Source organism: Manacus vitellinus, unplaced genomic scaffold (genome assembly GCF_001715985.3).
Source record: "Manacus vitellinus isolate BGI_N305 unplaced genomic scaffold, ASM171598v3 scaffold_16_pilon, whole genome shotgun sequence".
NCBI lineage: Eukaryota > Metazoa > Chordata > Aves > Passeriformes > Pipridae > Manacus > Manacus vitellinus.
In genome coordinates this window covers 10,818,002-10,845,878 of record NW_021939189.1, presented here as the reverse complement: position 1 = coordinate 10,845,878, position 27,877 = coordinate 10,818,002, and the positions used below count along the sequence as shown (strand labels likewise).

The window sequence follows — 27,877 nt, the reverse complement described above, 5'->3', positions numbered from 1 at the left end:
GGAGCCGCGCTCTGTGTGTGGAGGTAGAACACACACAAACCAACCTTTTCAACCGCGTTAGCATCACAGAAGAGTCACCTTTTAAAACTTCATTTACTTGCATGTACTTGCATTGTAAGTCACATGGAAAGGACAAGTCCAGCACTTCCAGACTTGGTTGTGTGAAGCTGTGAGGGATGCCTTTGCTTAACGCTTCTGACAATCTTCTTTTTGATGTAGGTGCTTAAAATGCAGTGTGTGTGTTGCAACATCAAGGCCAGAGCCTGTAAATAGCCTTTCATCAGGCCTGCTTGTAAGACCCACATTAAAAAAAGAGATCAATCAACACTTAGATAAACATGCCCCCATGACTGCTTTGTTTGTTGTTAGTCTCTTAGTACCAACACTACTATAAAAATATCTGTGCAACAAGGCAGCATTCTAAACACTGACACAAAAAGGAATAAAGTTAACACCTAGAATTCTGCCAACAGATTCCCCCATGGACTATAATATTTATTAATGTGATCTAGAGAAGAGATTGTACACTGAAATGGCAAAAATTGCTTCTGCTAATTGGAAGAGCGATATACCAGTCAATACTAGGGAGATTATAAGAAGGAGAAATTATAGAGGGACCTGATACAGCATTGTTAGTGGGTATCAAGATGGAAAAGTAATAAACAATCTGTTAAAGAAAATCGTAACAAATGATATTTTGTAGCTTTCCATTTAAAGAAATCTTACAAAACATTTGAATATATGTAATTGGACAGTAACACAGCCTTTACGAAGAAATACAAACTAAATAATTGTGAAATTGTTAGCATCTGTTTCTCATTGCTGTTTTCTTCCACTTTGTATTAACTAGGCTTCCAGTTCTAGTTTTAGACTAAATGTGGATACCTTATCAGGGTTCCTGTTACTGGATTTTTGTTAGGACACCAAAATTTTGCTTTAAGGTAGTTTTGAAGTGAGTTACTCTCAAATTTTCTATGCTACAGTAAGATAATGGCTTCATCTGTTCTCAGCCTTTGTTTACCCACCACGTTCTGCATGACACACTAAAGTATCCCAACTTTGCAAACACGTCTTTACAGTCTAAGGCAATAAAGCAGTATGCCAGAGTTTCTTTGCATTGAACTTTCAGTAGCACATCTAGGACCTCCAAACAGAAAGCTTAAAGAATTTCCTGGGAACTGTTCCTGTAATCTTGTGGATGAAATACTATCTAAATTGCAGGAACAAGCTGAGGTTTGGAATTTTAGTTGTCTGTATATGCATTTGTACAGAGATGGGGGAGTGGCTAATGTGGAAACTGATAAAAATCAAAACTCAGAAGAAAATTAATTTGCTCAGTCCTGGGGTGGCCAGAATTTGACTTTAAAGGGAGTGTCTCTGGGTGTGCCAGTGTCTCCCAGTGCCACAAATGAGCTGTTGGTCCACACTGCCAGATTCCTCCTCAATGGCAAACAGTTTTACAGAGCTGTGGCATAGAAGAGGTGGGTGGAGACCGTGGTATTTTGTTATCCCAGGCAACTGCCTTCCCTGCTTCTGTCTAGACCCAACCTAGACAGAGAATTTAAATAAAATAAGGCCTCTGCTAATCCTTATCAAGTGACTATATACATTTCTTATTAATTAGAATATTCTAAATAGTTATCTTTGTCACAATGTTATGTGAAGAGCAGAAATAAGCAGTTTAATGTCTCTCCTGATGTATCAGAGAAAACTCCACATACTTCAGAAAGTTCAGTTGAATTTACTTCAAGAAACATTGAACATTCCTGCCTTTTATGCAAATATAGTCTTTCTAACCTTCCTAACTGTAATATTTCTGACCTGCCTTTCAGATTGCAGAAACTGAAGGAAATGTTTATATCAAAATATGGATCAGCTCCCAAGTTTTATGCTCGTGCACCAGGACGAGTGAATTTAATAGGTAAAGGAGAAAATTAGTCTTCTGTTATTTTGCTTTATCTGCCATCATGGAAGTCTAATAGTTTAAAACACAGAATGGAAATAATTTAATTTTTTTTCTCAGAGAAGTTTCTTGTGATAAATGGGAAATCATATATACTTTAGTAGCTTTTACTATAACTTGTTATAAACAACTGTACATCCATGTTAGTTTTGGAAAAAACATTTATAGACAGCAGTGATGGTTTTGAAAATTGGAGTAACTTTCCAGCTTATGGGCGAATACCATTTTTTGGAAAGGCTTTGGAAATCTGAAGTAGTTCATGGATAGTGCATCCACAAATTAAATTAGTGTATATTTTCTCTTCTGTTATAATTTAAGTTACTAAATATAACCAGCCACACAGCAATGCATATGATAAAGCATGAAATGATTCTACCATCATCTCCTCTTCTGTTCTCTTCCATAGAGGTGTGTCCACAGAACTTAGAATAGTTGATGTGATTCACTGGCAGACTGGAAAGACACAATTATTTCATATGTAGGACTTACTTGCATTTCTGTGGCAGTGTTATTTTTGAGATTTCTTTATCCATGTTAGGATTTTGCTCTCCCTGGAGCTCAGTTTCCTGTATATGAAGTATCCCTATGCATTTGAAGACGTTGTAAGTAGAAAGATCCTACAAAACAGAGCTTTAAAATTAGTTAGTCTGTTGTGCAATTAATTAATTTTTATGTCAGTGTTGTGAGAACATATGACATAGATTAAACAGACAGCATATGGTAACTGTGAATTATTCCCAAGAGAGAGGACATTTACACCTTATGTGTTGTATGCAACTGTATTAATGATTATTTAAACATAATTATTATATTCCTGGAAAAATGTCCAGAAATTGTATGCACATGACAGTGTACAAATAATGTGGCTGTTCTCATTGCTGGACAATAATCTACATGGTGGTTTTTTCTAATTTTTGTAAGCCAGTGTTAAAAAATGAATATTTATAAATGGGTGCAATAGATAAAATCACTAAAGAAGAAATTTTGTGTGAAGTAATATGAAATGGAGGAAATGCACCCCAAACATCAAGTAATAAGAGTTGAAACTACACTAAGAAACTGTCCAATACAGTAAACTCCTGTAGCACTGAACTCCTGCAGAAGCCCTGTTACGGCCATTCCAGACTATTCCAAAATATTTTCCTTGTCTGTTTCTTTGATAGGAGAACACATAGACTACTGTGGTTATGCTGTGCTCCCGATGGCTATAGAACAAGATATCCTGATTGCAGCAGAACCTGTACAGACTCAAGTTGTGCAACTGGCAAATACCAATTCTTCATACTTGTAAGTAATTATGTTGTTTATTCACTAATTTTTGTGAACCTCTTCATGCAATTGCAATACAAGTCACCTTTCCAGAGAGCTGACAAACTTCTATTGCCATACAGAGTGCAACTGTATAAAACAAATCCTGTCAGCAGATGGAATTCCACTGACTCTGTGCTGTGTATTAGTTTAGAGCAATAGATTTGCAGCTGCTGTCTCCTACCTGTTTGTTCATCTCTCTCTTGTAAGGCCTCTGATTTTTCAATCCTTCTGAAGGTGCAATTCTGTCTTCCCTTCTTTTAGCTCATCTGTCTTGATATAATCCCCATAATTGGCAGCAGTTCGGTTTCTCCTGGAGAAGGGAGTGAAATGTTTTGTAATCGATTACTGCAGAGGTAAGCTAACACTCCCCTGCTCTGGAGAACCTGGGGCTGTGTTTTCACAACACAACAATCCGACTGTAGCAACAGTCCTGGCTCAAAAAATCTGTATTCTCTCTCTTCTACTTCCTACACAGCTGCTTGTTCACAGAATTATAGACCAGTTTAGGTTGGAAGAGACCTTTGGAGATCCTTGTAAACATCCTGATGGCCTTGTGCTGGATTCCCTGCAGTTCACCACTGTCTTTCCTGTATTGGGAAACCCCTAAACTGGATGCAGTATTCCAGCTGTGGTCTCACAAGTGCTGAACTTAGGGAAATAATCCTGCCATTCTTTTCAACTTCAGCCACGTTGTTCTGCCTCCTTGTAATAAACTGATATTTGTGTAGTTGCATGGCAGTTCAAATCAGGTCACTCATCCACATGAGCTTTTGTGGACATTTTGCAAAAGCCAGAATCAGCATAAGCTTAGTTTAAGCCATTTTTATTATTTAAACCAATGGCAAATTACTCCCTGAAAGCACAGTGTGTGGCAACACAGGGTCAGGAACACACTGCCAAAAGTGAGAACTCTTTGAGCACATATTCCTGCTTAAAGCTCAGTTTGTTACAAAAACATGTTCTGAGCTGCTGCCTGTGACTAAAACAGTTGAAAAGAATTTGTACTTGCATGGTAAGTATAAATACTCACAGACTTTTCACTCACTCTGGAGTATGTTTTCACATTATAGCTGGGCTGAATTAAGAATTTGCCACTGCCAGAAGGCAGTGGTGCTTCTTTTACCCCAAGTCTCCCTGTCCCTGCTTCTAACATCAATCCATCCTCTGCCTTTTAGCAGGTGTGGTATCTGTTTGATCTTAAGGTAAAGTGCACTATTTCCCCCTTTTTTACTTGCTTAATTTTCTGTCATTTTAGTGAACTGCCAGGCACTCAGCACTAAAGCTGACATGGGGTAAACATTGGGAACAAGCAGTGCTGAGCAGGGGCAAAAGGAATGAAAGATGTGCATGGGACCTTCCCCTTTCTTCAGTAGCAACCTCCCAACAGGGCTGAAGCTGTATTGCAAAACCATTCTGCAAGAGGCAATAGTTTCAGATTTAGAGAAGCTTTGATTAGGAGTAGTTGTTATAATGGACAATAAATAAAGCAGTAATTACAAGGTAAACATTTTTCCTTGGTCTTCAAGCTTTGCCATATTATATCACAGTTGAAATGGCCTTCTCCTAAGGTGTATAGAGTTCCTATCAAGTCTAGAATTACAGCCTTTGAATTCAGACTGCACACACCATCACTATATTTTTACATCTGCCCTGGTTTCAGTTTGAGATCATATGCTGTAAACCATAAACCAAGAAGAGGTCTCAGAATTCAGCATTAACATCTTGGTTTTGTTGAGGCACTGTTGCTTAAAAACAAAGCTGAAACATGCCCATAATTTCATAACAAAGAAATATTTTTCAACACTTTGAATGTTACACCACAAACAAAACTGATGACAGTATGTCTTTCTTTCCCAGCCTGTTACACTGGTAGATTTATGCCTGTGGTGAATGCACATATATAGGCCTTGGTGAACAAGGACAAATCATAAACCTCCATAGAATCACTATTTTCCTGTTTAATTCTTGTTTTGTGAACTGGTAAAATGTGTAACAGTTCTGTAGCTTCCACCCTGATAGTTCATGTTAGCTTTTAGGAAAAATAGGACAGAGAACAGGTTGCTAAAAAAACCACCTATTTGTTTTTCATCAAAAACCATCTCAACTGATCTGACACCTTTTATGTTATTAGGGCTAAAATGGTATTCAGTACTTACAGTCTTTTGAAGTTCCTGATACCTCCCCTTCACATAATGTCTTTGTAATTGAGAAGTATGTGCACAGAGAGTATCTGGCATTATACTTCTCAAAATGCCTTCAGAAGTACCAGAGGATGGTAATTACCAATCAGTTCCCATCCCATGGCCTGAAAGCTTTGTTGTTTGTTGGGTTTCTTTTAAATCTGGGTATTTGTACAGAGGACTCAAACACATAAACTAACAGATTGACAAGACAATGAAGTTCTGTGAGAAAGAGCCAAATTGGTCTCCAAACATAAGGATTATTTACTATTTGAGCAGTAAAAAATGCCTCAGCCACTCTACTCAAAAATCTCATCTCTTGTCATTATACAAAAGAAATGGAATGCTTATATCTAGTCATGGAGAAGTGGCATTCTTTCCCAAGCATTCTCTAAAAAAGAAAGGCTAGAACAGACAATATCAGAATACTTTTATTTCGTGGGTATGTTTTTCCCAATTTTTTATTTTATTTTATTATAAAGTTCTCATATTGATCTGCCTGCTTTCCAGTAGTATAATTTCTTGAAAGTGGTTTTATTCCCATTAAACCTAAATATTTCTGTGACATTCAGCTGCCTCTGTTCACATTGTTTGGCAGACCTTGCTTTAAAAAGCACAGCTGAGCCTGCAACTTTGGAATATATTTTGTTAGATTTCTTGACCTTCTTGGTGCCTTTCCTGTTTCAGTGTTGGGCACCTGCTGTAATGGCATCAGGTAGATACAGCTATTGGGTGTTCAGAGTAAAGACTGCTGAACAACTTGCACCTCTTGGGGACTGATGCCCACTCCTCTGAGGCTCTGTGAGTCATTCCATACCCACTTTGACAGCACCTATCTAGCATTAGTTTCTTTAAGAACATTAAAGCTTACTCTTTTTATTATTTTGCAAGGAGTATGAATTATCCCGGAGGAAACAGAGAAATTATTTAAACTAAATAATTTTAATTACATCGTGTAACGTCTGTAATAGAACTCTGCAGCATTAGACCTGTTTTAGTGAAGTGCTGTTCAGAGCAAAGGGGATGAAGATGAATTCCTGAGCAGGAATTACCAGAGAGCCTGAAATTTATCTCTCTCTATTCAAGGTTTGACAGGCATGATTATTTAGATTTTTACTTCTCTAAGATATCAGGATTGAATACACACATGATGGAGGGCATTCTGCCTTAATTAAGGATGTCAAAGGCAGCCTAAATTCTGGATTTATCTAGTAAATTCTGTATACTTCAGCAAGAATTCTTATGCTTTCATCTAAAATAATCTTAAAGAATTGATTAATAAAGAATATCTGTTAAAAAAAACCAAAACAAACCAAAACACATTGCATTGAAAAACATTGACCTGTTTTTGTCCATCAGCAGGTGGCAGTAACAAGCCACGTTTTTTCAAACTAAATTCAATACAAATTTAAGCCTCAAGGTTTTTCTGTTTTTGCAGGGATTTCAGTACTAGTGTTAATAACATTCAGATTAACAAAACCAAACCTCAATGGCATAACTACTTCCTGTGTGGACTGAAGGGCATCCAGGTAAGCTAAATCCACTTAACTTATGAAATTATCGTTGAAGTAAAATACAACAAGCATAGCTGTTCATCTCAGAATACTTTCTTACATTCTATAGCTTTTCTTGATATACAGTTAAGTATTTTTTATGTTAAAATTTAAAGAGGAGATATGAATGGGTTTGCTTTAAAATAGTTGCAGAGCACTATTTTTGTTTTTATTTAAAAAAATTACGATAGCAAATAATTATTTAGTAACGTCATGATCAAACTCATCATGATGACATTTCTGTATTTTGAAGTAAAAAAGAATGCTTTCCAATGGAATAATCTAATTAAAATTTGCTTTAAAAAAGGTTTGGAGGCTTGTCTGTCAGGACACAAAGATCATATTTTCATCCTTTTCTTCCCTTCAAAACATTTCTAAAAACCATGAACTTCTATTAATGTTGGAAACCTATAATTTGTGCACAGCAACTGAGTGAAGCCGAGTCATGCAGGAGGCAAAAGAAAATGTAAAAACTAAGCAAACAGCATATAGAAGAAATAATCCATTAAGAACCATTACTTATCCTGGTTTTCAGTGTTTGAATGGGATTTTCAAAATTCCCTGAGTTAAAAGTGCAGCTCTGCAGGAAACGGCAACTTACGGGAACGGCGGGAACACTGAACAGACATTTTCCTGTCTGCCCATCTGAGCTTTATCTCCTCCGCTGGGAGCTCGCCTGTCTCCACACTGACTTGAAGACCAAACTGCCTGTGAAGCCAAGTGCTGGTTGTTAGTGCTGTCCTGGGAGGCAGCCTGAACTCACCAGAGGGGCTCCTATAAATCTCACCTGCTGTTTGCAGGTGATTCGTGGCTCTTAGAGTTAAAAAAAAAAAAAAAAAAAAAAAAGGTGCCTTTGCAGCTTGATGTCAATCCAGTGATACTTCTGGAAGGGCAGATGGGATAAACAGTGATGGTCAGGTCAGGAACAGGTTGCCACAGCCATCCCAAATTATGGGCATATGTGCTTTTTAAAGCACATGAAGTTTGCCTCAGGATAGGCCATCTAGGTCACCTCATGGGATGGTCCAATAGATAAGAACTGCAGAGAGCCAACAAAGCCTACCTCAAACCTGCCACTGGAGGCTTCAAAGTACAGTTTTTGGAACAATCAGTGCCACAAATCACTTTATTACAATCCACAGTTCCTAAACAGACCCCTGTCTCTATGTACAGACCCCAATAAAATATGTGCAGTAACATGAGTATTTTCAATTTGGTATTGCTCAGTACCACGAGCGTTTAAATTGCATTGACTGGAGAGATATAGATTAGGTTTCTTTACAATATGTCCTTTCTTATATTAAGGCTAGCATGACCAATTGACTTTATTTATTTTGCAGTCTGCTACTGAGATTTGTTTCCTAAGGACAAGCTTTCATACTTGAAGGTTAATTTGCAAAGCAGGTTTGCAGACTCTAGTACTGGCAGAAAATAAGCATAAATGTTACAGGCTTAAGAAACACTGAAATACAAGTACTCAGAGGGTCCAGCAGGATAATCTGTTTATATTGAGTTGAACATGCTATCCTTTTGGGACAGAACTGTTGCAGAACTTGGCAAAGTCCATTTTCATTTTTGAAACTGAAGTACGTTTTCTATTTAAACATCGCGTGATAAGTCTGCAAGCCTGATTCATATTCAAGACAATCCAGAAACTGGGGATCAGTTTCTGGTTACTCAAGCGTTTTCTGTTTTTGAACAAGCCTGCCTAGTGTTCTTCATGAAGGGGCATGGGCAGCAATAGTATTTTAGGTATGAATTTCCTATATTTGTAGAAGGGGAAATTCAAAATAATTTGAACCGATAGTAGAAGACTTTAAAGGAGGTTCTTTGTGTTTGCTGATCTCTACCATTGGTACTTATGGCTGAAGTTGTTTCAGGAAAAGCAGTAGAAATCTTTTGAAGGTGGGTATTTCTTTATGAAAACTCTGCTATTTTTTCTGATTATTGACACTATAACATAGTCTACTGACATATAAATTGCATCAGAATGCAGCTATTCATATACCTCCCATATACATTCAATGATTTTTTAATAAGTACTGCATGTTTGTTTCAAACTGACAGCAGAGAGAAACTTATATTAAAGCAATTATAAATAAAAAGACAAAGCGACTAAAGAATAATTAAAAGAGTATGTACATGAGGATTTATGACTTCTGGATTAAATGTATTATCTGTGATACCTATCATGCACGTAAAAGTATTTTAAACCTTATTCTAAAAGTAGCATGACAGAGACCATTCCTGCTGGTAGGTGTGTCTTTGTGCCTCCAAAAGCACAGAGTCCCTCAAGTACCATTTGGTTTTCCCAGGGTCAGTCCTGTGGGTGCTTCAGGAGATGAGCATCTGCCTTTGAATACAGCTGCATGGCTACCAGTTCCCCATCAGTGTCACGTGGCTCCCTAACACCACATGCCACTGTTAGATGTGAAGCATAAAGTAGAACCTTAAGCTCCTCAGGATGCCTTAAAGTGAAGAGCTGTCAAGAAAAGGACAAAAGTAGGGTATGAAATGATTGGTAACTGTCACCACGGCAGCTCAGAGAGGAGGCAGTTGCTGCAAAACCCACCCACGAAGCTTGGTAAATTCTTGGGCATTCAGCCCATACTGAGTTCTGCTTGGGGTACAGTTATATGTTTGTGTACAGCAATTGTAGACATACCTTTGGCTGGAGCCCTACCATTGGCTTTGTTCTTAAGGAATAGAAGGAAAACTTTGCTTTTGGTTTATTTTGGAGATACCAGAAGCCGGTCCTTGGTTTAAGCAACTCAGTAGAAGGATTCTCTTTCTAAGTATCAGATAATTGCAAGCCTGAGCCTGTCTGTACTTGAAACTGAGGTTGTTTATTTTTCATTGTTAGGAACATTTTGGTCTTAATAACCCAACTGGAATGAATTGTCTGCTAGATGGAACCATCCCTCCAAGTTCTGGTCTCTCTAGCTCCAGTGCTTTGGTGTGCTGTGCAGGACTCGTGACACTCAGAGCTAATGGAAAAACCCTCTCTAAGGTAATTTACTGTAAAACACGAGAGTGTCAGCAGTAAAATTCTACTTAAAATTAAATATTGTTAATGCCTGTAAACATTAAAAACACGATACAATTGTTTTTGCAAAGAGTTGTTGGATATAAACTTAAGATATTGCACAATTGAGCAAACATCTTTGGCCAAATTTTGGCAGCATTTGAATTTGGCAAGAACACAGGCTTACATTAAAGCTGAAAAAAGGAGCATTATTGTAAGCCTGTATTTTGGCCAACCATCAGGTCCATGCCTGAACCAGATGTGCTATCTGCAGGCCAGGACTGAGGATATATGTGCTGAAACATGTGGACCACACCCCCGAGGCCTTTACCCTCTCCCTGAATGACTTTTCATGGCTTTAACAGCAGAGCATCTGTTGGAGGCCTGTGGAACAATTTCTTGATAAATTATATAATCAGCACAAACTAGAGGTAAAATTCTTCCATCTGACTCTCCTTATTCTCTTCATAGTTTTTTCAGAATGAACATATTTACAATCCAAAATGTATTCCTCACTTTTAAACAAACATTAGTCTAAAAACAAACCCCAAGTATGTGACCTGTTAGCAGTACAACTGTTAGTAGAATTTGGCTCATGTAATACAAATTTCTGGAGGAGTCATGGTCCTTGAAGGTGCCATATGGGAATGAACTTCTGTCCAGTAAAAACGTCTGGTTAAGTGAAACTAGGATCTTAAATTAGAACATTGTCAAGAAGAGAAAAGAACAGATCTAAATGTGACTGTTATGCATATTTGTGCCTATTGTCTAAGGCAGACATTCCCAAATTGTGGTACAAAGCCAACTGAAAGTGGTACATGATGATGGCAGCTGTTAACTCTGCTTGTAACAAGCACTTCTCTGAGCCATGAGGTAAACAGATTCACACAGAAAGTTTTTGCTGATCTGTTGTGATTTACTTCTCTGTGTAGCTGTAGTTGCAGCAATTGCTCAGCAGTGACTTCACCATCCCACAGTGCACACCTCAAAGGGCTTCAGGAGAGGGTCAAGGCAGAAAGAAACAGGTTGGTGAGGCAGGGCAGCTTTTTGATGTAGGAGGATATGGCTACAGTCACTGTCACCCTGATTTGTGTCAGTGCAAGGTGTGGTCAAAAGGTAGGTGAGGGATTGGACACCTTGACAGAGGCTCTGCTTTGTGAGGTCAGACATGTAGAGGAGTGGGAGATGAAAGTGTGGAGTCGAGAATTCCACTTGGATGAATGAGACTTTGCAGTTAAAGGGTTGGAGGTGACATGACATGTACCTGTCCTGGCAACAAGCTTCTGGTTTTGCACAGATGGTCTCACCACAGCTCAGCCCCATCTCTGATGGTGGTCACCAAATGAGCTCAGCTTGGGAACTGCTGATCAAAATCACTGGAGTGCATGTGTTCAAATTGGCTATCTTCAAAATCTGTAAAACTGACAGAGGTCAGAAAGCCCAAATTTTACTAGGTAGTAGAAATCTGTATCTGCAAAACCAGAAGCCAGGTTTTCATTATTCCAAGAAATACTGCACAGCCTTCTTCAGGGAATAAATGATACAGTGTGTATCTTGAGCTCAATTTACACATAGCTTGGGAGTACTGGCCAGCATTATGCCAGACTTGTTGTAAAGAAAAGTGCAAAACTTCTGGCATTTTCACATAAAATTATGGAGGAAGAGAAAGAAGACAGAGATTCCACTGAATGGCTTTCCTTCTCCTCATGTGTCCTGTTCAATCAACCCAAAGTCTCTTCTTGCTGTTTGAAAAATGTGCTGAAAGTTAAGCTTGTGTCTGAAATACAGATGGACAAACACAAGAGACACAATTGCACATTTTTGTCAGAAAATCCTGCTGTCTGCAGCCAGATACTTTGCACTTGTGATGAAAAATCACCAATTAATGTACAGATGAGAATTCTCAATAGCCAACATAGGCACAATTAGGAACATCTCCCAGGTTTTGTGTGCTTGCATAGACCAAGACACTTGGTTGTGGTGGTTAAAAGAGAGGATGACAGCTCTGAAGACTGATTACTTTTGTCCAGGCTTTAAGTTTCCCCAAATCTTACAGGACAGTAAAAACAAGTTCAGTGTTCTTGGCTAATTTATGATTTAGCATTAGAGACCTCTTGTATCTGGCTAAATCCAGATTCTCTGTTGCACTGGATTTATGCTTAGCCTCCCAGAACTGCCTTGTATAAGGCAGAGCTGAGTATAAATTAGAGCAATCTAGGCATGTGAGCCCTCAGAAGTATAAAACGTGCTCTGGCCACTTCTTGCCAGCTCCTAATGCATCCTGTGCTGGTATCAAATGGTATCTGTGCAGGATCCAGCAATGCTGGCTGTGCATCAGCCGGGAGCTCCTCCATGGCAGGGAAATTCTTAGCTGAGCAGAACTAGGGGCTTTCCAGAGCCTTTCTACTAGAAAGCAAACCAGGACCTTGCATTTTTAAGGCTCTGGATATTAATGTGTTTGTTTATTTTAAAGAAGAAATATCATTGTACCCTTCCCCTCCACCCTTTTTTTTTTTTTCAGATGCTTTACAGTTGCGAAAGTTGTAAATTGTGGCATTTGTAAGTAACAATATTTGGTCATGGCGGTAATTTTATGAGAAAAGATTGACTTTTTGCCCCTCATTAGTCTGATGGACTTTGCAAAATCTTAGTAGATGGTTTGTAGCAGCAGTACAGGAAACTTTTGGCTTTGGAATCAAATTTGGCTGAATTGTAGGGCTTCTGTAGCCAAAGTTATGAAAAATTGACCTTTTACTGAATGGAACATTTATCTGTTTTGCTTCTGTGAAACTATTTTTATGAGAATATTTTAGTTATATGCTCTTTTTCCTGACAAATGTAAGTTTAAAATAGTAGCTGTAGAGTAAAAGTCCTTGAAATTTAGAGCTTTTATGAGATAACACGTCCAGTGTGAAGTTTGGGCTTATGAGATTAAGAGCCAAAAAACCCCAGAATTAAAAAACATTGTAAAAGCATGGCTAGAATTTCATGGTGGCTTACTTTAAAAATAGCACTTTTTTGACATTGAAAACAAAATCAGAAAAAAATATGCTCTCCCTAATTGTGTGTAGCAGTCTGCAATAGGGCATTGTTTCAGTGTGCATACAAATTTTTTTTTAAAAAACCCATCACGCACATACACAATAGTTTAGGGAAAATACCAGTTCAAGACAATTCAGCCAGATGTGCAGTGCTAACCAGTTGCAGCAGTGCAATAGCATTCAAATAACAAGATGGAAAATGTAGAATGTGATCCTTAAAAAGAATCCATTTTTCTTCTCCAGACAGGATACCAGTCTAAGGCTGTGTTGGCATCACTCAAGCAGCAGCAATGCTCACTATTAGTAGTTTTTGATTTTAGAGTGATTTTTATTTCACTGTTACAAAATCAATCTTTTGTATAACTTTTCATCAGGAGAAGATACTTTTTGTAAAGGAAATATAATAATGCTCTAAATTGTCCCAGCATTGTGTTACGTGGTAGGAATTAATGAGTACAGAAAATGACTTAGTATTTTGAGTAATTAGATTTACTTGAAAGATGTGATGATAGTGTTGCTGTCCAGATGTTAAATCTTGTGAAACTAAGGTCTGTTCAGCCACCTTAACATCTTCTCTGTTACCCAAGGCTGGGCAGCTGTGTACATACTTACTGGGAAGAATAGATCAGAAATGAATAGGGTTTATTTAATTTAACATGAAATGTTGGATATAGGAAGGTAAGTTATATTTAACTTTATCTAGACTGAGAAAAATCTAAGTCAGACAAAATGATAAATAAAGGACCTAAATCTAATCTGTAATGGCACAGTGTCCATTGGCTCCAATTTTCCCAAGCTGTGGCTCAGATGAATTTGAGTGTGGATTTAAAACCTCTCCGGCGTGAGTCCATCCCTCGGGCAGCAGCTCTTCTCAGCCTGCTGTCCCGTGGGTCACTTCTCCATGGGGTGCAGTCCTTCAGGAATGAGCTGTACCAGCGTGGGTCCCCCACAGGGGCCACAAGCCCTACCTGGGAAAAACCTGCTCCAGCGGGGGCTTCCCTCTCCACAGGCTCCATCCTGGGCCTCCCACAGGGTCACAGCCTCCTTCATGCATCCACCTGCTCCAGCATGGGCTCCTCCATGGGCTGCAGGGGGGTCTCTGCACTCGAATCATCCTCCATGGGCTGCAGGGGCACAGCTGCCCCACCTTGGGCTGCACCACGGGCTGCAGGGCCTCAGCTCTGGTGCCTGGAGCTCCTCCTGCTCCTTCTGCACTGCCCTTGGTGTCTCATGTTCTCGGTCGCTCTTCCCTGGCTGGAATTTGTTCTGCGCAACAATCTTCTTTTCTAACCATGTTATCACAGAGGTGTTACTATTACTCCTAATTGGCTCGGCCTTGGCCAGGGGCAGGAAATCTATCCTGGAGCCAGCTGGCATCGGCTCCACGGAACAGGGGAAGCTTCCAGCAGCTTCTAACACAAGCCACCCCTGTAGCCCCCCTCCGCTACCAAAACCCAGCCACAGAAACCCACGACATTACTGAGAAGTACTGAAGTCCCTTTCTCCCTGTGGAATTGAAAAAACAGGGCTCTTTAACTTGTTACGTTTGACTATGTATGTTTGTAATCAAGAGGAAACAGAGTACTTTGGAGCAGTGGTAATCAAAGGCCATAATCTCTCATCAACCAAATTGATAACCTTCTATTTGAGCATGTTAGAGGGCAGACAAAGTCAAGCTAAGATTGCTGTGCTTATGAAGACATCCAGATACTATCTGACAAATATTTCCCCATTTTGGAAAAAAGTAAGTGTAATTACCTTGCAAAACATATATGAAGTTTAGCTAATTGGGATTTTATGTGCAAACTGGAAGCAGATGGTAACTTTCAGCAATCTATTCCTAGTCAAGACCAGATATTAAAAATAAAGACATTCCTGGTGATAAAAATAACCTCAAAATTTGGGCATCATTTTATACCTTAATAAATGAAACACAGCGTCTTATATTTCGGAAGTTATTTTTGTACCTATATACATGTATATAAAACGTGCTCAGCTTGGAAAAAAAATACCACCATGTAACTAGAGTTTAAATTTACTTTAAGTGATGGAGAATGTTTTCTTCTTCCTGTAAAATACTTGTCTTTATGTATAAATGTTTCTCATTCGTTTTCAGTTTTGTGTATTGTGAACGAAACTGTGTAGAATTTCACAGAAAATCAACACTACATTTGCCATTAAATTACCAACATTATTTGTTGTAAAGGAAAGCATCAGACTGAGTCTGACTCTGTAGATTAAACTGACCAAAATGTTCATTGGGGAACCATTACTGTATTTATACAGGGACAGTAAGTGTATGCACAGGACTTTTGACTGAATAGATATTTAAATACTCCAGTTACTTAAATGTGCATGCTGGAGAGACTTTTAGAACACTGGAAATGACAATGCTAAAAAAATTTATATTCACAAATTTATTTTCTTCATGGAGCTTCCCTTCATGAATAATAAAGTTTAAAACAGGAAGAAATTTTTTATTATTCTAAAGATTAGTTATCATTACCATTGCATTGTAATATGTAGAAAATGTAGCACACTGAACTTTGGCCAAAATGAACTTCCATTAAACCACTGAGGCAGATGTAATTTAATACTATCATTCTATGGAGAAGATTGCTTTATTTTGGCTGCTGTCATTCTGGATTTGTATATATCAAGTTTCTGTGTAATGTAGGGTGAGCTGTTCCAAAAAAATACTAAGCAACACTAATTCTGTTTTACTAACAAATATTTGCCTGTCTCCTACTCACTAATTGTCTTACTCTTTTAAGGGGTTTAATCTTACACAAGTTTGCTTCTTTAAAGGGCTATGTGAGATTGAAGGGGATTGATCCCTGGTTTGGAACATATTGACAGTGACAGTTATATAGGGACAAATTCTGTCACAGTTTACACACTGTCCAGACCCATTATTGCATGAGTGAAAATCTGAGCAGTTGGCCCTTGGCCTCTTTTTGAGCAAAGGGACTATTAAAGGTGAAACTTCCTTAGCTGTTCTCACTCAGATAATTCTTTAGGTTTCTATATTTAGGACTTTTTTTATAAGTAAGTGATCATCTGTTCACTTTCCTTATTCCTCAGATTCCTAAATACCTTTGTATATTAAGGTCCTCATGTTCATTATCAATAATATAAAACTGAGAGAAAGTAAAATAAATGATGAGGCAAGAGAGAATCAAATGAGCTACATTGGTGGTTCATAATTTATCAGTTCTTCAACTTGAAAGACCAAAAATACTCAGTTGTAAATCGAAACCTGAATTTGAGGTGTTTCATATTGAAACATAAACAAGCAGAGAAAAATACATTCTAATGAAAAGTATCATTTTACTGAAAACCCGCTTTTTCCATTAAAAATCCCAAACAAGGTAACATGATGCAGAGCTACTGATGAGTTCTTATTACAAGAAATCTCCCCATCTAGAGTAACTACACATAAGGCAACTAATAATAAAAAATCACAACCCTTCTTTGTCAGACTAAATTATATCTCCACTAATATGATTTCCCAGATTAGACTTTCTGCATGCTGGATAGGAAATCTTGTGGCTCAAAGATAAAACAGATTTAAGTGGTAGTAATTTCTTTCTTTGTAACCCAAGATTGACTTGCTCCTTATCAGGGAGAACCTTAAATTGTTTCAAACAAAAAGCAGAGGTAGTTAGTAGAGCTCTTAGATCAAAAGCTAGCCTAGGTCTGCACGTGGGGGTCAGTTGCCTGCTAGACGACCTGGTAAGTACTGCCTTCTGCAATAGGATACATTCTGAACAGACTTTAGAATTAAGCTACTGAAAAAGAACAGCCTAAAAAATTACATTGTGAACATTGTTAGTTTCAGATTTTTCCAAGTCCTCCAACTAAAGTTGTCTAAAACCTCAGAGGTGCTTCCTTAAGTAATTAATTCACATAAATTTCTTAATGCTTAATTGCTTGCTAGTCAGTTGTATGCACTGATATTCTACACCTTGAAATGTGGCTTTGTAGTGTTTTAATTATGGATATTCTCATTTAATAATGTTGTATCATTTTTTGCTGGATAAACAACAAAAAACCCCGTTAATATATCATGAAACTCATTGATGCTAAACATCTCCCATGGAAGCTCAGCCAACCTGGCATGTGGACTTGCCAACAGCTATAAAAGTGCTGTTTGCGTGGATGATACTGGGTCTGGCATTCAAGAGCTGCAATATTTAGTGTTTCTTGACAGATCACCAGGGAGACTCTAAGGTTTAACTCACCTACCAGCTACTCCTGCTGTCACGTTACGCTCATCCCTCTGCTGTGCTCCGAGGCTGAACAGGCCGAGTGTACAAACCAGCTCAGGGCACTGCTGAACTAACTGCGGATCTTTGCAGCTCCCACACCAGCTCCCTGCTTACTGGTGCTCATTTTCACAGCCCTGCCTACAGTCAGCACAAGGGAACAGTTTGCTTCAACCATGCACTGCCTAAGCAGGTTTAAACAAAGGGACTTTGCACAGGAGGGTCAGACGTGGTCACATAATCTCTCCTGTCACCTCAGGGACAGTGGTGGAATAGTAGTGCTGAATGGGATGAGGTTGCATTACGATATGTTTATGCCAACAGTAATTAACACACATTTTATGTGGCTCATTTGTCACATTAAAGCAGCAAATAATACAGTGACATTTTCTCTAAGGTAGACTAAGAAAAGCTGTAAGTTTGCCTTTCTCTTTCTTACCAACCAAGGTAGTTAAACTGACAAAGATTTAGGAAGAAGCCGCATGGATGATTAAAGGTACAGAACAACCCCCATAAAAGTATGTTAGGACTCTTTGGAAGAAGTCACTTAAAGGAGAAAGTGATAGAGATCCATAAAATAAAGACTGTAATTGATGGAGTGGATAGGAATCAATTGTTCATTGCCCCTCAAATGGTAAGAGCCAGAAGGTATGGAATGAAGCCAGTCAGGGGCATGTTAATAATCAACAAAAGGAGACAGTTCTTCACCTGACAAGTTGTAGAAGTCCTTGTTACTAGATGATCTACATGTTAAAATTGTCAATGAGTTAAAAGGGAGCCTGGACAAATTCATGTATAAGAAATCCACTGTTGGTAACTAAGGGTGCAGAATTCATATTCAGCCTAGAAATAAAAAATAAAGTCCTGGAGAAATACCAGCTGTACTTGGCCTCTGGTTCATACTATGAGCCCACTTTCAGGTACAAGATACAAGACTAGGTGTGGCATTGGTTTGACCTACAAAGGCTGCTTTTATCTTAATATACTTTATATATTTATTCTGACTCAAGTCTTTTAATGAATTTTTTATGCTGACAATCTCTTACTCATGGGCACGCTCTCAGGCACATGGTGGGATTCTGGGGATTGTCCTGTGCAGGGCCAGGAGCAGGACTTGATGATCCTTGGGGGTCCCTTCCAACTCAGGATGTTCTGTGATTATATGCACTGGCTTGTTGGGCTGTTTTTTTCACAGGGGGTGAGATCAAAGGAAACATCTCCTGATATTTGAGCTTTTTGAAATACTATTTTAAATGTATCATTTTGCTTGTTTAATAGTGTAGATGACAGCTTAGGACTTACTGTCTGCATGATAGTTACTGTTCACAAATGATGACCTGGTCTAGTTAGTCCTGTTGGAACAATGTCCTAGAACAATAATAGAGAAATTCAGAGGGCAGTAGCATATGTGGATCTCAGAATAGCTGAGGTAAGGAAATTTTTAATTCATCTGATTAAATAATTCTTTTTCTAGAGTCATAATGCTACTATTCAAACCCATTTTAACTTGGATTTTAGTATCTTTTTCTTCCACTTTTCATTACCATCATATTATTAATAGGATTTTAAATCCACCCTGCAATGGTTTCCCAGAGACCATATTCTTTAGAGAAATAAGCCACAATACTGGAAATAGGGAGGTTTCTGAATTCTCTTTTCAGCTTTGTGACTGATTCACATGACTTTGAACAAACCATATAAATATCTGTGCTGTCTCTAAATTGAAGATAACAGCAGCCTTATAGGAATGCTTTTAAAGTAAACTATGTGAAACTCTATGAAGACTTAAATTATGATTTACTAGTGTTTTTGAAATACTGCTTTAGGGATGGAAAAGCATGCTAATGAGCCTTGGGTGAGTAGAACTAGTTATGTGTTGTGGTTGGCTCAAAGTGATCTGTCATATGAATCAGAATACGTGGGATGCAAGTGGAGTCTACGTGCAGATGGGTTTATTCTTTCTGTGTATTTCTCGTGGTTCTTCACGAGGAGCAAATGCCTGCTTTCACCTTGTTCAGTGAGAAAGCCTGTCCTAGGACCCCTGCAGAACTTCACAGGGACAACACTGTTTATTTTATCTGCATAACAGTTGCACTCTTAAGCCCCCAAGGAGCGTCTGGCCCCCTCTGACCTACCTGCCTGCCAGGTGATGCTGTGGTGTAGTCTGGGGTACAGTCCCCCTAAATGTGGCCGTGAGAATGCTCTGAGTTACTTCTCTGCAAGAACTGCAGTGCATCCATAAGGAAGGTGTTGCATGCCTAGGTGTTGCTCAGACATACATCTGAGATGTTGCCAAATTGTGCAGTGAAATCTGGGATCTGAGAAGCTCTGTGTTTTAACAGGTCAGGCGTACACTGCAGAGATATAAATAACATTTATACAGATGATTCAAACAGTCCTTGCCCTAAAGAGCTTCTGAGTGTCTAAAGCTGAATGGAAACAAGGCACTGCTCTGAGATAGGCAAAAGTTATTTCCTTTTATTACATATTTCTCACAGATTTTTTTTCCTTAGAGGTATTTTCTTAGAGAAGCCTAAACTCTAAGAACTTGGGTAGTAAAATGTGGTTTTTTTCAGTTTCTAGTAATGAAGTCACACATATTTACAGCATTATCATCTAAGAATCCCAAGTAGCAATTACTAATTACAAAGAGGGGGAAGATACTCCTCATTGTACTGAGGAAATAAAACCATGATGAATTAAGGAGACTTTCTCTGAATCACAAGAAACTAATGTGGAGCTAGAAATTGAGCCCAGACCTCCTGACATTCGGTTCACTGTTTCAGTCGTATGACCATCCTTTTCCAAGTATCCAATATGTACACAAGGCTCTTCAGTTTAGTCTTCATATTAGCTTCCAATGAAACTTTGCCCTTTCACTCATTTTAGCAAAAAGTCAAACATTTGCCCATTTGTCTCAATAGTAAGTAGAAACTGCTCTCTATACAGACGATTTCCTCTCCATTCACATGCTTCTCATCCCCGTATTAGAAGGCCAGCCTGTGTCAGCAAGGGCCTGTTTAAATTAGAAACCAAATAATATTTCAGGGATGCCTTGGGCTGTCTTGTGGAGAGGGTTCTTCGCAACCCTTGCCAGTTACTACTTGGTGGTCCTGCCAATCCTCGCTCAGTTTCAAAACAGAAGTTGCTCAAGCTGGAGCAGCGCTGCGAGCCGGGCGTACGCAGCTGGACAGCTGGTGAGCCAGGACGCAGCGAGGCCTGGCTGGACCAGGCACAATTCACCAGTGCAGGGACAGGGGAGTGGCACTGTCCTAATTGTTAACATTCCTCCTCTGCAAGACTTCTGATATTTATTTAATAAGCCCAGGCTCATAAAGTCTAAACAATTTAAGCAATCAAGTGGTAGCTGATGCGTATGTGGAGATAGAGATGCAGCCAGACTAAGTGAAGGGTGAAATGCTTAATTTCTGACTTTCCAAAGCTTTGTCTGGCAGTTGCAGATGAAGTAATACCTCAGGCAGCTGTGCCCACGAGTGCAGTATACATTGTGAGTACCCCAGGAGCTGTACTTCAGGCCAGGTTTGCACAGCCACAGCTCCTGTTTTACTGTCCATGACCTGTCAGCTGGCATGGTCTTCTTGGCCAGTTAGAAATATTGAACTCCTGATATCCTGATATCTCTTGCCAGTGGCAACAAAAATTAGGGATGTGGTATTGCTGTGTTCTCAGAGGGAGGAACGGCAGGTTCAGCAGAACTGGCTGAAACATGCAGCCATTCCCACAGCCCAGCAACATGTTTGTAAATAGGCATGCCTTCACATGTATAGAGTGAGCACCTAGAGACTGCTGTGTGTGGAGATTTGGTCTTTTCTGTGGAGCTGTAGTTGAGTATTTTAGCATTAAATGGGAAAAAAGCATCATTACATTCATTAGCATTTCACTCAGAATAATTTCCAACTTAGAGTGGAGCAGAGACATGGTGACTGGATGTTAAACTTTCATCCATGGGATAAAGAGGTCTGAGGTTCAAATTGGAAATGAGACTTCTTGGAGGGGACATGGGACAAGGGAGGAAAACTGAATTTTGACGAACCTGGGAGATGGCTTTTTTTAAAAAAAAAAGCGCATCAAAATGCATGATGTTTCTATACTTTCTCAAGAAAAATTTTATCTCCAGAAAAGAAAACATTATCTCTACTTCAGCTCATCTTTAAAATACACAAAGGAAAGGCGGCACAGAAAAGGAGAGTAATTTTAGTGATTGCACTTTCAATGTTCCCTCATTAATGGTCTTTTTCTAGTAAGAAGTCATTTACCATGTTGGATTCAAAGAGATCCACTTTGCATAGTTTTAGAGTAACTTTGTTAATTTTCTTTTGATACTTTCTGCTTATCAGCCCAAGGCTTATTGGCCATTGTGAGCTGAATAAATTGGTTGTTACTGCACTTGCAAACAGTTCAGCCTGATTACATTCATCTAAGCACCAATTTTACAGCTCTGTCTGTGGTGCCATTACAGGCCTTGAGCGAGCGAGCAGGCAGGCACCCTGCACATACCTCTCTCAGCATGGTGATTTACTGCCTCTGTCTGCTGCCTTTTACAGCTGTGTGCTGGCTAATGTCCCTGTCTTGCTGCTTAGCTTGATTCAGTCCTGTAATGCTACATCCTTAGTGTGGAATCTGAATCTGACTTTGCCAACAGGCTGGAAAACGGCTTTTCTAAAGTTCTTTTCCCATCTTCCCTGGGGTCACCTTGTGCTTAGAAAAACAAACAGGTCAGGTTCATAATAGGTGGACAGGGATACTTGCCTTTTGACCCACTTCTTTTTGACTAGTCTGTGTTCTTTGACCATTCTCCAGGGGTTCTCTTGTGTTTTGTTTTGACTTGGCCTGATAGCTGAAAGCTTTACTGTAAATTATTATTTTTGACAGTTATGACAATGATATTCCACTCTCCCATAGTATCCTCTGACCTGCAAGTATCAGAATGCACAAAGATATGCCCAAAATGTCACAAAAGAATGCACAACACATATAGCTATGAATTAGTTCAGATAAACAATGTAAGCAGAGTACAGTATCTCAAGGAGAAATGACAAGCACCACTGATTAGAATATTTACAGGGAGAAAAGGTTTCTGAGTATTTCTGATTGTGGAGTCAGTGCATTAAAATAGTATAGAGTAACAACTTGGCATTTTTCTGTAAGCTACTGAGTTGCATATGTAGGTGGATTAAACTAAATAACAAAATACTGGCCATTGAGATGGAAGGGTTTGAAGTAAACAAGGAAGGTGGGAGGAAGACAGAAGGATACTCTTAAAAGCATCTGGCTATGGTGGGTCTTGTGGAGACTGAATAGTTGATTCTCTTTTGCTACAGAATAAAAGGGAATAGGGGCCATGTGGCATCCTGGTTGATACCAGCTTATACCACTTGATGTGTGAGAGACAGTGGTTTCAGAATTCTGTCCTTATTTCCTTTGTTTTCTCACTAGTTCATATGATGTAAACAGAATAAAAGTACCATCCTTAACCCTGGCTGAAGGTTCACATGTTAATATTTTTTCAGGTGGAACTTGCAGAAATTTGCACAAAGAGCGAACGTTATATTGGCACAGAAGGTGGAGGGATGGACCAGTCAATCTCTTTTCTGGCAGAAGAAGGAACTGTATGTGGATATTTGTAATCTAAACTAACACTGTAATAGTGGTTTATGGAAACAAAAAATACCTTCACAGGTGTCTGGCAGAAAGACAAGACGAGAAACTGGCATACCTCAGTAAGCAGTATAAGCACCACTGGTGTACAAATGAAATGGGAATTAAATGTATAAACTTGTGTACAATTGAGTATGAGAAGTTTGAATAAGATGGGGAAAATGAGAAATGGCAAGGAGGAAGGAAAAGATGTACTCTAGAAGAGCACCAGGTTCCACATTATTTGGCTAATTCATCACTGAACTCAGAATGTTTCCCATATAATGAAGTCTGAATGGTCGGCATGCCTTGTATTCAGTGAAAATGGGATAATTATTACAAAAATGCTTTCTTGAAAATTCTCATAACCAAACAGTTCTAGGATGTTTTGCCAGGTTCAGTTGCAAAGACAATGGAGACTTTTTTTCACTAGTTTTGCTAATTCCAGACAATTCTGTGGCTGGATTCTGAGGTAGAAGGCATTTAGCTGTTTTAAACGTGGTGACAGAAGGTGGACTAGCTATGATAAACAGGACCTGCCAAGTTATGCCTGAGTGCTAGCAGTGGAATCTGCAGTGGAGTTCATCCCTGTCCAAGAAAATGCACAGGACTGTGACTGTTTCAACCTCAAACCTGTCAAAGCACTTTTATTGAAATTGATGGAGCCTTTCACAAAAACTTTTACTTTCCTTATGATTGTGGTATTATATCTCTACAGCTTTTGTTCCTTAGTGCCATATCTTGGATGAGCTTACACAGAACAAAACTATTTCCTAGAATTACACCAAACATTCAATGCCATCATGAGACACATGTGTTTTCAGTGTCACATCACCTGCACTTGCTCTGCACCTTCCCTACATTTTTATACTGTTAGCAGTAAAAACACAGCTACATCAATGATGATATATTGTTGGCATGCACACAGATGACCATGTAAGTGGAAGCTTTTCTAATATACAGAGGTGGTAATCAAAAAGACAAAGAAAATGTTAGAAAAGATTAGAAAAGAAATTGTGAACAAACCAGAAAATATCCTTGCTTCAGTTTACTTGCAGCCGAATGCAGTTCTGGCCTCCCATCTTAAAAAAATATACTAGAATGAGAAAAGTACAGTAAAGGACACTGAGGTTGATCAAAGCTATTATTTTATATGAGCACTTACTGAATAATTTAAAGCTTTTCAGCTTGGAAAACAAGAAGCTTAGAGGGGTGATACTTTGAAGCTTTGTAAAACCCCTAAATGAGTAAAGAGAAGGTAAATGGAGAATTCAATGCAATGCTTTTCATAACTGAAGAACTAATAGAAACACAATGACATTAGCAAGCAGCTTGTTAAAAACAAACAAGGAAGTTTGGGGTTTTTTTTCCAAAACATTCATTGTTAAATTGAGAAATACCGTACATTGTGGAAGGCAGAAGTTTTAAAAGGGTTCAAAAAAGACCTTCTTGGATACACTATTAGAGTATTAGCCTATTTGTAGCTATTAAACATAATAGTTGGATGTTTCTTCCAGTGTAAGAATAACCACTGTAATCTTTGCTTATGGGAAGCTAGAAAAATATACCCCCAAAAAAGATTGTTTTGTGTATATCCTATTTTTAATTCCCCCTAAATAGCCATTTATGGCTACTGTTGGAATCAGGACACTAGACCAGCTTAGGGGTACATTCTGATCTAATGCAGCAGTTCTTAAAGGGTATATTTAAATGTAAGCAAGTCTGTCTGTCTTGATAGTGACTCTGTGGTGTGGTCCAGAATCTCAGTGGCAGGGAGTAACACACATGCTGTACATAATGTACAAGCAGATTTGTCATTGTTTATTTAGCACTCGAGCTGCTCAAGGAACTCTCTGGGGGTGAACAATGCCAAAGCCAGTAAGGCGTCCCTGCTTGCAGAGTTACAGTCTATTCTAAGAAGCCAAAGCAGGGCACATGATTTACAACTTATCCCAATGAAAAACCAGATGTGAATTTAATCTCTTGATTACATTACATCCTGAATTATTTAATTAATGGATGCCTAGCTTGTTCCATGAAAAGGTCACAAATGTTGGGAACATCTTACGCAGCCTATGTAAGCATCTGTGAGGCAAGGCAGTCTCTTATGTCAGAAAGGAGGCAGTAACTACATTTTTATACGTAGTTTTAACTTCTCTGATTGTCCATGTGTACCATGATCAGTGTCTCCAGTGAGTCCTAAAATGTTGGTACTATCCTGTACCTCAGTGAACTAATCTTGATGTAGTGGAAAATCAGAAGACTGAGGGGGAGATGGACATTGATGAAGGGGCAGGGAATGCAAAGCCCCTTGTTTTAGTAGCAGGCACATTAGCTTCAGCCAGGCCTGCTACTTTTCTGTAGATCAAAGAAAAACTGTTGTCTTAAACAGGCAAGAAAAATAGGTTGGGTGGGGTTCTGTGAAATGCTGAAAAAACCCAAAGACTTAATGGAAACATTTTAAAATCCAGCTACAGGGAAAGGTTTGAAATGTATGTGTAACTTGACCAATGAGGTTAAACCTCTTTTCTCACTGTTTCATGTCAGCTTTCTTTCCTTAACTGTCTCTGGATTTTCAAGAGAAAAAACATGCAAATTTGCATTTGATTTATAGAACTAAGTGCTCTGTTAGCTAGTAGTAAATTAAAAGTAACCATTCATTTTTCTTTCAATAGGCCAAGTTGATAGAGTTCAATCCACTGAGGGCAACTGATGTTAGACTTCCAAGTGGAGCAGCGTTTGTTATTGCAAACAGTTGTGTTGAAATGAATAAAGCAGCAACTTCTCATTACAATATTAGGGTAATGGAGTGTCGGCTGGCTACAAAGGTAAGGCATGGCTTATGTCAAACTCTAATGAAACCTTCATCTAAATATGTGCTTTTTTCCACTGCTGACCAGTTGTGTCTTTAACACCTGGTTAGGTGCTACTTTAAGTATAATTTTTCTTTCCAGAACCAGACACCTCCATCTGCAGGAGCAGAACTCCTGCTGAGCTTAATGGAAGTCCAAGGATTGTGTCCTTATATAGAAGATTATGTGATTTAGTTCTATTAAATTTATTTTGTATTATATTTCAGTGGAGGAAATAAGTCTATTTTTCAGAAAAAAATATTCTCACTTAATAAGATAGACTGTTTCTAATTAAAGTTGCATAATGACAAATAATGGAAAGCAATCAGTATGGTCACATGTTTATATGTATATATGGCAACAGCAGTGTATTTTCTAGGATTTAGAGAACATCAAAGCTACTAGTTGGAGGCCTGGAAGTAATATTGGAAATGCTGAATAGCAGCATGTATGTCAGTGTAAAGTTAAAAAAGAGGCTTGAATCAAACCCCAACATTACATTGTACTGCCAGTTTACAGCTTGACATTATCTCTAAAATGTATGGAAATTGTATAGAAAAAATCTAAATTCTGCTTCAATTCTGGATTTGTTACATTCAGGAATATGTAGATGTAGGGCATAATTTGAGTTTTTTATGGGAAGACAGTGCATTTTTCTTTGATTAGAGGAAATGAGGAGTAAGCATAAAGATTCACTGGAGTTATTCCCACCATAGAGTGCTGTGTGAAAGAACAGAATTTGGGTGACAAAGTCTAGAAGAAAGTTTTGAAAACCAGCATGGAATTCCTTGCCACAAAACATTTGGCCAATATCTGATGAATATTCAGAAGTGCTTTGAACATCTGTTGGCATCATGATTCTATAAAACAGTAATTTCTTTTATGTTTTAGTTAGTGCTAAAAAAATAGTAGAAGACATGATCAGATACTGACAAAATGTATTATAAAATAATGTGCTGAGATATTTTTCGAGGAGGGAAGCTAAACCTCAGATGACTTTTTCAATGGGCTATAAACTCAAGTATAAAAAAAATAGCTGCATTTCAGTTGTATATAAGATGAGGTAAAACTAATAGCACCAATGACCATAGTTAAAGCTGTTGTCACTGAAGTTAATAAAAAGATTCTTATGCCACTGAGAAAACAAATATAAGGACCTGCCTATATGATAGTTCTGGTATAAGATAGATAGTCTGATAGACTATCTATCAGATAAGTCTGATAGACTTCTAATTTAGGATAGCTACTTCACTAAATATGTGGTTTTTAGGAAGAGCTTCTTTTGGAAATTTGTTTTTTTGCATAAGAAATAGAGAGCCTTCACAGATGATCTATTCTAAAAGGCAAAGTGCAACAATGAGTGCATTAAGCTGTAAGAGCTTTTGAAGTATTGTTCCATATACCAGATTTTGTGACCTGAATCACAGCTTTCTAAAGTGCTTTAAATTATTAGTCTCGTGCAGTAAACTAAAAAGGTAGTAAGGAAAGATCTTTTTTTTTTAACATTCCTGTCAGCTATGATGCAATCTCTAAAAAGGTACTTTTAGCAGATGCTTGATTGTAAGGAGACTAACAACATACACCTGTCTGTTTTTAAACATATGCTACCCAGATGGAAAGTTGAACACACTATAAAAACACGTTGAGCCAGGAAAAGAGTGTCTTTAGGAAGAGGTCACAGTGGGGTGAAGGAGGGCAGGTATGTAAGTGGAAACAGGGAAGTCTTTTAAGCACCATTAAGCTAATGGAACTATGAAATAACATGCTGGGCCTTAGAATAATGCTTTAAAAGAAATTCTCGTTGTAAGTGCCTTAGGATAGGCTTTTTTCCCCCTTTCTGCTTTAGGTAATTCTAGAATTTCATACTGCTTGCAGAAAGCTCTATGTAAGTAAAGATGCCAACACAATATATTCCTTTTGGCATTAATGTAAAACATTTTGATATCAGTCTGTCCTACACCAAGTGAACTCTTGATCATCCTCCCAGAATTATCTTTCTTAGATTCTGTTCCTTTTCCTTCCCTTC

The 27,877-nt window shown here is 38.5% G+C and overlaps 1 protein-coding gene across 5 annotated transcripts in view; it reads left to right on the top strand.

Moving 5' to 3' along the window:
* Positions 1–1,824: 1,824 nt before the first annotated feature.
* GALK2 (galactokinase 2) overlaps positions 1,825–27,877 on the top strand; it is a 44,349-nt gene continuing 18,296 nt past the window's right edge. The window contains exons 1-8 of one of the 5 annotated variants that reach the window (XM_018069784.1): positions 1,858–1,921; positions 2,502–2,565; positions 3,127–3,250; positions 3,536–3,627; positions 6,893–6,983; positions 9,871–10,017; positions 22,873–22,971; positions 25,675–25,827. In XM_018069784.1, coding sequence (XP_017925273.1) covers positions 2,549–2,565; positions 3,127–3,250; positions 3,536–3,627; positions 6,893–6,983; positions 9,871–10,017; positions 22,873–22,971; positions 25,675–25,827 — 723 coding nt within the window. In that variant the 5' untranslated portion in view covers positions 1,858–1,921; positions 2,502–2,548. Of the gene's footprint in view, positions 1,922–2,498; positions 2,566–3,126; positions 3,251–3,535; positions 3,628–6,892; positions 6,984–9,870; positions 10,018–22,872; positions 22,972–25,674; positions 25,828–27,877 lie in introns of those variants that run through there. The other 4 variants (XM_018069785.1, XM_008925426.3, XM_018069787.1 and 1 more) reach the window with 4 other exon arrangements.